General features: G+C 31.2%; 1 protein-coding gene across 1 annotated transcript in view; it reads left to right on the top strand.

Moving 5' to 3' along the window:
• Positions 1–770: 770 nt before the first annotated feature.
• The window catches only part of LOC110026724, a 20,589-nt gene continuing 8,739 nt past the window's right edge, over positions 771–12,620 (top strand). The window contains 5 exon segments of the mRNA XM_020727803.1: positions 771–995; positions 1,083–1,423; positions 1,456–1,651; positions 6,879–6,997; positions 7,065–7,141. Of these exon segments, the coding sequence (XP_020583462.1) occupies positions 924–995; positions 1,083–1,423; positions 1,456–1,651; positions 6,879–6,997; positions 7,065–7,141 (805 nt within the window). The 5' untranslated portion in view covers positions 771–923.

Below are 12,620 nucleotides of genomic sequence, written 5' to 3'. Positions count from 1 at the left end.
TCTCCACGGGTTTGGGTGGTGCTTCGGCTGTATCTCGACTTCGCTAAGAAATTTATCTTGTCATACTTCTCTTCTATTGTAGTTCCATCTTACAACCCTCGCAACTCCTCTCCTACAGTCGCCGATCCATCTCCTCACCCCTCAGCCTCTTCTCTATAGCTGTCACCTCCCAACTCTCCTACAACAACCACAACCCTCCCCGACAACTGTCGTTCCATCTAACACCCCCACAACTCCTCTAAAGCTGTCGTTCCATCTCCTAGTGCCCGCAGCTTCTCCCCTAAATTTTCCAGCCACCTCGCGACTCTTTACAACCCCAAAGCTCCTCCCTTCAACTATCAACCACCTCCTAACTCTCCTATGACAATCATAGCCTTCACATAGAGCTGTTAGCCTCCTTCCAAGTCTCTTTTTGCAACCACAAACCCCTCCCCTACTGCTGTCAGCCCTACTACTTCCCTCAGGACTTCTTCTAGTAGTTGTCTACCTCCTCAACCAACCTTCAACAACCCATCTAACTTGTCACAACACCCGATTGACTCTCCCAGCAGTTGCTTACCCCAACCTTACTGCTTCCCTCAATGACCCTTTGAGTCTTTGTTTTCATTGAATTTAACATATATATTTCATTTTAGAAAAACTAGTATTACTTACATTTTTAGTATGATTTAGGCTCCTTTTGGGTATAAATTAAAAATATAATTTAATTATTAAATTTATAAATATATAAAATTTTTGTGGTATGTAAGAAAAAAGAAATAAATCTAAATAAACCCTACTGCAAACCACCACAAAGATGTTTTCGTTGCCCAACGCCTTACCAAATCTTGAAATCTCCTCTCTTCCCTTCGTTCATCCTTCTTAGCTTTTACTCTAACCAAGAAAAGCTTTCCTTTTTCACTATTGAAGAATCAACAAGCACGATGCTTCCCTTCCTTCCTCCTTTTGCGAACCAAAAGCCGGTGCAACGACGCAACGATCCACCTCCCAATCTTGTAAATCCTTTCTATATCCTTTTTTTTTTATTTCCTTTAATTTCTCCAACAATTGAGTTTCATTAATCTCTTTTGAATTGTTAACAGTTTACAAGTTCCTCAAGCGCCCTACCCAACCAATTCGGCTTCAACAATCCTCAGATGTTGATGCCAGCGATGGGGCGCTTTAACAACCAGAACGCGTTTCTGAGCTTGCTTACGCAGCAGCTTATGATGCAGGGACTGCAATATACTCTTATGGGCTCTCTTTTGCAGCAGGGGATGATGCCCCAGTTGCCAGGGCAGCAGCTTAATTTGCTTAGTGCTCACTTCATGTCTTTACAGCATGGGGGACTTTTAGGCCGGCCACCTATGGATCAGAATCTGAACCAGATGTTGGGATTTTCAGCATATGGATTGTTAGGCTTACAAAGCCTTATCTTTCCTCCTAATACTCAGTATCTTTCCTCCTAATACTCAGTAATACTCAGTTACCAGTGATCGGCTCTGGTAATTCCAATCCTGTTTTATTGAGAAATGGCAGCACAGTGGTTGGGCAGAGATCGAGTAGTTCGAAAGGGCTTGAAACACAGATAACCAGACGGAAATCACAAAAACCAAATTTGCCAGGTCCAGTGCAGAATAGTAAGTCCAACAATGGACGCCAGCGGCTACAGGTAGCCATCATCCGCATTTTCTTACCCCTATGATGGTATTCATTTAGCTTTAGTAATAATTATGAATGCCATTTGTTATTGATGGTAACTTATCTTTTATCTCGTAATCCCTCCAAAAACGCACATTTATGCAAGAATTAATGCTTGTTGCTTTTTACATTCATATGCACAAATTTGTTATGTTCCTGGCTGTTTATGCCAACTGAAATTTGTCCATTTGGGTATGGAAGTGGCAGGAGCAGGGGATTGGGATTAGGGATTAATGCCCTTCCCACCTTATTCTTACATCCTTACTAAAGCGATTCTTTTTGGTCTTCTTTGTTGTTTTATCATTAGACTGATGTAATCTTCTTTCACCATGCGAACTGAAAATGAAGTATTTTAAATGAGTAATATAACTTTAGAGCCAATTTCTCAAAAACGTATATAGTTTCTTATTATTGATTGTTGTTGCATGAATTTTGTTTCATATGCCATCCCTCAATTTTCGTACTCATTTCTATATTTCATAAAATTGTGGGCATCTGTTGATTCAACTGCATAACAATACTGCTTCATTATTATTTATTTTGAAGGGAACAAATTTACTTATAAATAAGGGGTTGTTTGTTAAGAACTTGCTTGCGCCCATTTTCTCTGATGTAAATTATTCTTATTTATTTAATTATAAATTTCACCAGAAAATACAAGTTACTTGTTCTTTTTGGACTGCCATTTCTTACACAAGGTTTTGTGCTTGACTAGCAATATATTGTTGATGGTATAAGGATAAACAAGTAGTTTACTTAAGTAATAGAGAAACATGTGAATCAATTTATGACTCCAAATATTCTTATCATAGGACTTTTTAGTGATGAAAGAGTTATCAAGATTCTTTGGATGATTTCCAAGGAATGATATCAAATTCAATTTCAAATTATTTTACTTAGAATTTTATTGATTTGCTTATGTTTTGATCTTCTATAGTTGAATAAGTGGGAAGGTAGTAAGTGAGGGAGGGACTTCTTACTTTTCCCTCTTGAATGACCACTTCTTGTAAGAGAGTAGACTTGATCTATCTGTTAAGCAATTGAGTCTGAGGAAACTATTTTTGGATTGCTAGTTGAAGACAATATTTCCCTTAATCTTGTGGCCTCATCGTTTTTCTTGGAAATTTATTAAATGAACTTTGGATGAGATGGTAGAGATCTATCCTCATAACCCATGAGCCTTTGTCAAGCAATAAAAGTGGTGAGATCATGTAAATTATTGCTAGTTAACTTGATAGAGATGATTTGAATCAACTTGTTGTCGTACATGAATGTGTTTTGCCGAAGATAAGGAATACATGGAAATTTTACTAATTTTAGAGGATTGGGTAGAAGAAAATTCAATGGTGTGTTGAGTTTTTCTCCACTGATATTGAGCACAAGAAAAAAAACACAGGAGGCCTATATGAGAAACCTTATATGTAAATCAGGATTAGTTCTAATGAGAAGCCCATGGACTATGGATATTCTTTAGCTCTGGTGTTATGTAAAAAGTAGACAAACACACTTGGGAACACATTACTCTTACTAGAAGAGCTTTGCTAATGGTGGAAAGGAGAAAGCCAATGATTAAAATGGATGTGAGTACAAATAAATAAAGAGGAGAATGGTATACTTTATTCCCTTGATTATATCAATTGATACTAATGCATGTACATTCCTTTAATGCCATTTTATATAGAGAATATAAATTAATATATGCATAATAACTAATATAATAAATATAATGAATATACATCAAAATGTTTGTTTTACAGGCTAGTTTTAATGAGTATTTTTCTAGGAGAATATAAATTAATATATGCATAATAACTAATATTATAAATATGATGAATATACATCAAAATGTTTGTTTTAGAGGCTAGTTTTAATGAGTATTTTTCTAGAGTCATTTGCAATGAATGCTGTTATCGAATAATTTCTAGAATATTGCTTTTCTTGAATATCCTTTTTTATTTTTTTGCTTAATATCATGCTCGGCTCTACAACTCAATCTTTATTGACACTTAGAAAGTAATCAAAGGGTTTATGTTGACAGGTCAATCAACAAAAGTCATACACTTCATATAGCTTCTAACATGGGAATATCAAGAGCATCAAGAGGTTGAAGTTCACACACTGATTCATGCACATGTCATTGTGAGCTAGGATATATGACTGAGAAAGGGATGAGGATTTGCAATTCAAAATGCAATCTTTTTAATTGAACTTGCTATTTTTTTCATTTTGGTGAGTGTTATATTCTTCGAAAGTAAAGAGGTAGGTTTGTAAAAGTTGGAACGTAACAAAAAACTTAGAAGCTAAAGCTTGCATACGCTAATGTTTAGGAACTGTTCCTAATTGTATCTCTTTCGTACGTCACCTTTATAGATGACATCACCAGAAAAGAATGAGTTTATTTTTTAAAAAATAAATATGATTCCTTTGATACTTTACAGTGGCAGAAGACCATGAAGAAAATTGTATTTGGTCCAAAAATATTAAAATTGAAGTATATTGGTCAAACCATATAGGAGAGTATGAGACAAAGGGGTTTAAGGATTTTTATGCATTTAATGTGATTTGTATGGTGAGAACGGTCCTATAAACACCATAGCAGAATGGGATTGCCAACCATATTAATAGAACCTTGAATAAAAAGACTAGAAGCATGAGGTTACATGCAAAATTACTTAGGCATTTTGGACAAATACTATAAAACCTGCAAGTTACAATTGAGGTCTCCCAATTCCTTCTATCTGGAGAAGTACTTAAACAAGCTCAAACTACAACAAGTAAGCTTTACTTATTTCAAATTATTTTATTTTATTTTTTTTATATGCATATAGATTCTTTTGATAAAAATAAGCTAGACCTTAAATAATGTAAATATTATTTCATTGGACATTAACCTGTGCACATATACACTGCCCATGGCATTCAAATCTTATTTGACTATCCCCAATCTCCATACCAGAAATGCTACAATTGGCCACATGCATATGTAAACTTGTAACCTACTCTAAATACTAACATTAGAATTACTTATTATGGGGGTTCGAAGACTATGGCTTGAGCTTTACCCAATACAATAACAGATAGAGACCATCAGCCCAAAAGCTTAAGCCATTTGGCAAAATAAACACTTTATTTGCAATGTTAGGCGATCACACATTTGTATTACTTTAAATTTAAATCATTATTATCATAAAGCATTTTCGCTCACTTGATAGTTAGTGTTTAGATTAAAGATGAAAGATACGTTTAGTCATTTCATTAAATCATTATTATCATAAAGCATTTCACACTACAACAAGATCATTAAATCATTCTTATCATAAAGCATTTTCGCCCTACTACTTCCCTCGTTATTGTTTATATTTTTTGGGCGATGAAAGATACGTTTAGTCATTTCATTAAATCATTATCTTGACTATCAAATACTTAAAAGTTACCCTGTCCATTGTATTTGCATTTCCATTTTCTACTATTTTCTTGGTTTCTCTGTTTTTTCATCTTTAGAATCAATAATTGTTCGTCACTATTTTCTAATTGTTAGTAATATAAGTTAAGATTTCCAACTTGTCATCATTATCTTCATTAGCTTTCTTTCAATTTTCTGAATTAACTTATAAATAACATTCCCTTTTTTATGTTGAGACATAAGCTGTTAGCTTTTGTATAACATTTTTTTGTATAGCTTCTATCCATGTTACCTTGAATCTTGCCCATATCTTTCTTTGTTATTTCATTTTAACTTTATTTATGGGTGCCTCTTCTACCTTTTGTTTTAAAAGCTCAAATTGTCAAAAGTCTATTTTTTAATAAATGTTTTACTCCTGAAATATTGCTCATATTTCATTAGTTTCCATCAAGTAATTGATGGGCCTTATCAATTTGTAAGTTGGGATTATTTATTCAGATGATTGATTCTATGATATCTTGCTCGTCAATTTGACTTTTGTTGCATCCTATTCTCCTTGATAAGTATTGTATAAATTGCAAGTAAATTCCTAAGGTCCTCTTTGACAACCCGATAGAGCGTAACTTTCCCAAATTTTTATTTTTTTGCGTGCTTATTACCCAAACAAAACGATCTATATATATATATATATACATATATGTATATATATACATATATGTATGTATATATATATGTATATATTTGTGTGTATATATATGTATATATTTGTGTGTGTGTGTGTGTAGAGAGAGAGAGATAGGTTATTACCTTTTAAGAGAATGTAAACTCTTATTCTTATAAATTTTTTTATTATACATCTTCTTTGAATATTGGGATTTACAGATCGTTTTCAAATATCAATGTTTATTTAGGGTCTGTTTGGAGCAGTTGTAGCTTCTTGAAGCAGCTGGGAAGTTGCTGTAAAAATTTTTTTTTAAAAAAAACTGTGACAGTCACCACACTTTAAAAGTTCTATCAATGTTTATTTAGGGTCTGTTTGGAGCAGTTGCAGCTTCTTGAAGCAGCTGGGAAGTTGCTGTAAAAAAATATTTTTTTTAAAAAAACTGTGACAGTCACCACACTTTAAAAGTTCAGGTTGAAAAAATCAGTTTTCTACCACATAAATTTCTAAAAAGCAACAAGAAAGCAGTTCTCCAATTTGAACTTTGGTGGCGTTTTAAAAGGCAAAACAGACAGAAAGCTGTCTCAAATAGACCCTTAATTTATTGAAAACTTTTTGAATTTCAATTAGTCAAATATATGGATGAATAATTTAAGATGTGTTCTGATAGTACTGTGTATCCTTCTAAATGGATGAATAATTTAAACTACATCATGCGTGTTTAGCATTTGATCTGAAGGACATAAGAAAGAAAGCATTATCTGTTTTATTTGCAGTATTTGCAAAATGCAACTCTGTTAATCAGTTCGCTTAGTTGGATGGACCATTTCATTCAACTTTTTCTTTTTATAAGTTTATTTTAATTATGTAAATGATTACAACCAATTCAGCTGACACATATTTAAAGGCTACTGTAGAATGTGTTGTTTCCTAGTTATTGTATCCAGGCTTGGTTGGACTCTCCCTTTTAAGCATTTCATTTTCTCTCTGAATTCTACATCCATAGAATCTGATTGCTTTTTACATGGATATAGTACCAAGTTATTGCTTTCTTTTCCTTCTATGTAATGTGCCCAATTTGTTTCCATTTCCCTGCCCATGGTGGCCGTTAAAGTTGACTAAAATTTGTTTCAGATGACGGATGGCCAAACTAGTGGAAAGAATTTCTCAAATAACTCCTCTAATAATGTTCCTAGCAATAATTTCAAACCAGAATTTAATGAACAAGGGAAAATGGAACCATCACATATGAGGCATGTCTTTTTACTAAACTGGTATAATGCCTTTAGAATCTGTCTAATATTCTAATTATATTTGCAGCTTCCAAAAATCTCAATCATGCAACTCAAGAAATGCTCGACAAAAGGAGAGAAGATTTGCCAAAAATAATCAAAGAGGTTAATTGCATTGCTACTTGAAAAATTTCTTTTTTTATGATATTTGATGCTAGAAAACATATTTCTACTTTATTTTACATTACGTGCATAATTAATTAATTTGATTTTGGAAAAAGCCCAAAATAATTTTCAGACAATTCTATAGCTAGTTTATCTCCTCGATTATGCAAAATTGAACCCAAATGATCTCTTATGGATTAAACTTAGATCAATTTTGTAGGGTTGAGGGGCTAAATTGGGATCAATTTTCTATTCCAATTTTTAACAATTCATACATGAGGATCATTTTGGATAAATTTTGTATAGCCAAGGGTTATATTGAAAGATGTATTACTCTAGGACTAAATTAGCCGCATACAATTAATCTGGGGATTATTTTAGGCTTTTTCTCAAGAAATTTCTATGCAAGGAAAGTAATAGCAACAGACCTGCACATATTAGTGATGGTTAACACTGCTGTTCTCTCTTAATAATAAATCCCTAGGTTTACATGATTTTCTTATAAATTTGTTTAGGGGCATTTACATATATATCACTTAATTCTTATGTATTTACATATCTAACACATAAACTTTAAATTTTACATACAGACGACCCAAATCTTTCATATCACATTAAAAATACCATTATTTTAACTCTTTAAAAGTGAAAGACACCTTTTCAAGCATGTATAAAGTTTTATGTATGTAAAAATTGAAGTTTAGTTGTTTGATATATAAATATATAGGAATTGAGTTGTATGTATGTAAATATTCCATTTTTTAAACAGATGTGGGCTTCTTGGTAGAAGAGTTCTCTAAACTCTTCTTACACAACTTTGGGAGTAAAGCTTCTCTTGCTTTACTTTCTTCTGTGCTGATTTGTCTCTTTCTTATTTTTTATAATCCTTTGGAGACAAAAGGATTTTAGGCACATCAGTTTTCTGGTGTTTACTAAATTCCACAAAGGTTTTAACTAATGAGCATCTTATTCATCCCTCATCGTTAGTAGCTATATCTTAGGATCAAAATCAGAGTTCTTGATTTTGTTTTTGCTGCTAATGAGCTTATTCATAGTTCCATCAAGAAAATGAAAGAATTTGTTGGCTTTAATTTGAATTAGAGAATACTTTCAATTGTTGCAATGTGGATATTTCTCTAACAAATTCATTAATTGGATAAATGACATTTTTTTAAATGCTTCTTCATTGAGTTTCGTTAGTGCTGCTTCTAGAAACAATTTTAAGTCTTCTTTGGTCTACCTTAGTTCTATGATGGGTAAAGTGAAATCTCTTCCTCCAATTTCGATTTAAGCTTATGAAAAATTCTCAATAAAATGAATATATTGGTTTTCCAATTATCTTTGAGGAAGTTTTTGGTTTAGTATTGTTGATAAAGCTCAAAAGTGGTTGGCTAATCCGATAAGCAACCTTCTTTTTAGCCAGAGATGCTTATTTTTTCGTCTACTATATTGTTTCATGTCTTTTTTTCTATAGGTTATTAAGAAATTTATTTCAATTAAAAATATGTAATGGGAAATTGGAGGAGATTGATCCTTTCCTTTCTAATTTGAAAGCGTGCCTAGACCAAAGAAGTTTGGTGGCTTGGAAATCATCAAGTTTAAATCTTTTAATCTAGCTCTTTCGGGAATAGGAATTTAGAATTCAATTGATAATCCAAATTCTTCTTTTACCAATTCAATCATTTAAGATATATGCATGGAGGATAGAAAGTTTACTGATTTTATTTTCCAAATATTCTCTTAACTCTCCTTTCATCAAAGCTGTACAAAAACTTACTGAAGCCTTTTTTTCCCATAGCATCTAATATGAAGCTTGTATGAATAGTCCCAAGTATTGAAAATATATGTGGATAGAAAATCTCTCTTTTAACAATTGTATTTGCAGAAATGTATGAAAATACCTTGAATGAAAATTGTTCTATCAAATCTGGGTTCAGGTTGTTATATAATAGAAGATGTGCTCGTTAGAATAGAATTATGCATATCATACTACCCCTTTAACTGTTGAGTTTTATTCTTTGCTTGTTGAGATTAAGACGGATACAGAACATAATAAGGTTTTTTTGGATGTTTAAGGATGACAAATTTATTCTCAAAAGTTGTTATACCTTTCTTGTGATGTTCTATGGAATTCAATTCCTCTAGATTTTTTTCTCTTATGCTAGCTTCATTACAACAGGAAGTTGTGCAAATTTACTTCTTCAAACATGGTATTATTCAACCTATGGGTTGATGCATGTGTAAATCTTACCTAGGAGGTGAGGGTGTTCTTTAATTGTTGTGTAACAAGTAAGAATTAGACAAGAATATTATAATTTTTTATTTTTAGAATTTTTCGTTAAGGTTTTTATTTTTGTTCACTAATTGAGGCACTAGCATATGAAGGAAATCCGTAAAGATCTATGATTACCATTCCTCTTAGCTGCTCTTTGGTGATTGGGAGTGAAATAAAAAACATTACTTTAAATTACACTTTCAGAGAGATGAAGTTTTTTGGTTCATTATCAATATCAAGGTCTTCTTTTTGGATTGAGGGTAAAGTTACTTCTCATGTCAATATCGCCATTGGTATTAGTACTCTATCATCTGCCACACTCTAGGAACCAGACGTCTAACTTGCTTTCAAAAATTTAAATTTGAGGAAAAAAAAAATTATTAAAGGAAAAAAATATGGATTACATTCATGATAACTACAAGTCAAATTTAAGTTATTCTGGCCACCTCAAAATATTATCAATTTTAATGTGAAGATTTTGATTCTTTCATTCGACAATCCACAAAGTTTTCAAATACACAGAATTGCAGAGGTTCAAACCACAAGCAACAAATTTCTTGCTTCAATTATTTTTTAATTGAATTCTTCAAAATCACAGTGCATGATACTAAATACCATAGACCACCACATTAATCTACTGGACTTGAAAAGATATAGTTCCAATGAATTGAATTTTTGATGCCTAACCCAATAAAAGTCTTCCAAACCTTCTCAACCTTTTCTGTGAATAAATCTAAAGTAAATCAAGATTGAAATATGTCAAACAGATAAACTTCCTAAAACTAGGAAATATCTTTCTCGAATAATGCAACTCTTTTCGGTCATTATCATTGGCATGTTCACAAAACATAAACTTCAAATAAAATTCCCGACTAATGAAACAAAATTTATGAATTGTCTAGGAAATATCTTTCTCGAATAATGCAACTCTTTTTGGTCATTATCATTGGCATGCTCACAAAACATAAACATTAAATAAAATTCCTGACTAATGAAACAAAATTTATGAACTGCATAAAAATTAAAGCTTAATGTGATGTTTTTGACAAGAAAATAAGACATGTCTTCAATGAATTTTCTAGCTTGGACAAACTCAAATGTATAATTCAGCATTTGATACTCATCAAGCAAACCTAAACATGCATTTTGAGCCTTTTCTGAGTAATCAGTGAATCATCATAGTTAGATTTGTCTTTCTAGTTAATAATATATTTTTGAAATGCATCATCAATTATGGAGTCAATCTCATTATGTAGAATATCTTAAGGAAGCATTTAGAATAGGAATGGATGTGGATTCACAAGGAAGAGGTAGAAAAGATTAGAATCTAAGGAATTGATAGTAGCTTCATGAAATCATGCCAAATTAGACACATTGAAAACTAGATTTATACTGTATTTTTTGTCAATTTCAACTTGTAGGAATTAGTTTCGATGTATTGCATAATATTAAATAATTTCAACTTGTAGGAATTAGGAATTAGTTTCGATGTATTCCCACTTTGTTTTGATTCAGCCATTTTTTGATTTAAACCATCATTATCTCTTCAAAAAGCTTAAATTTCACACATCCCTCTTTAACATTACCAGAAAGTTTATAATTTTTGTAGTTAGTAGCTATTTTTTGTGATTATCCTTATGTAGATCTAGTATATGTTATGCAAATGATTGTGCAAATACACTACACATAGATTTTCAATTTCTCAATATTCAAGGTAAACTTAATACAATGTTCATACTAATATCCTCTAAGCCTTAATTTGGATTTTGTAGAGGTTTATATAGCCTGGACTTTGTCCATCCTCAACAAGCTAATAAGTCTCATTTAAAAATAATTCACACTTCATCTCTTTTCAGACTAAGCAAAGTATATATATTTTCAGCTATATATAAGTTTTATTACTCTTAAGAGTCAAAATATAATTTAATAGTGAATTAGGGTAAAATAAATAAGCTTTAATGTTGTATTCTTAGTTGAGCAAATATAAGTCATTGTATGTGTTTTGCTAAATCTCAACGTAAGTCTTACAAGCAACATATTTCTCTTTTATATAATCAAAATTAGTCTACTTAACCTGATTGATATGTAAGAAAACAAAAACTCTATTTTTTTAATTTTTTTTTATTAAAGTATCAACATAAATAGTAACAACTCCATATTATTAAAAGTCAAAAATATATTGTTGTTGAAACTATCTATTATTTAGCATGTCAGAAATTTTTTTGAGAACTCGGGATATTTCAGATATTGATAGTTAAAATATAACACATTTCGTAGATAATGAATAATTTCTCTAATATCGAAGAGCTTGTAAAATAAAATAGAGTTTTCTATCCTAATTTGTGTATTCTCATTGAATTTCTCATTAAAGAATATTTTGAGATGCCCCACCTGACTCAACACTCTTCTAATACCTACTCTATATGCATTCCCATACTATGTGTATTCTCATTGAATTTCTCATTAGAAACTATCATTAGAAACCTCAAATACTTTATTAAAATTAAAAAATAGAAGTAAATGTGCATCAATAAGTCTAGTCTCTATTCGATTTTAGTAAAAGCATGATCGACATATTTAATTCCCTTGAATTGTCTGCATTAACATTACTAAATTTTTTTATTAACTGTTTATAAAAAATAAATAGAATGAAAACTCTAAATATAATGTCTATTTGTAGGCTTTGGCTAATCAATAATTACTTTAACCTTATTAGAATCAATAGATAATACATTCTTAGACATTATCAAAATCTTGCAATATCATAAATGGAGTCACAAAGTAACAATCTTCAAATTTAGGTGCAACTTTTCAACTTTCTAAATCTTAAGTACTCACTAAGATACATCAAATGATTAAACATAAAAAAAATTCTCAATTAAAGGTCATAACCCAAATTATTATCTTCATGAAACTATTAGCTGCATTGTTATCCCAAAAGACATTATTAAGCATTTATATAATTCTTTTTTAGTCTTAAAAACAAGTTTTCATTTTTCTTTCTCTCATTTTAGCATGATAATATCTACTCAAATCAATTTTAGAAGATATCGATCGCGACACCATTCATCATATCCAACATGCCATCCATTTGAAGTATATTATATATGTATTTAATTGTTATTTTACTGATAATTTTACCATCACCCTCCAATTATTATTTTTCTTTTTAGCAGACCAATTACATCATAAGAACTCTTAAGT

This window comes from Phalaenopsis equestris, unplaced genomic scaffold (assembly GCF_001263595.1).
Source record: "Phalaenopsis equestris unplaced genomic scaffold, ASM126359v1 Scaffold000399, whole genome shotgun sequence".
Lineage (NCBI taxonomy): Eukaryota > Viridiplantae > Streptophyta > Magnoliopsida > Asparagales > Orchidaceae > Phalaenopsis > Phalaenopsis equestris.
This window is presented reverse-complemented; position numbering and strand designations above follow the sequence as displayed.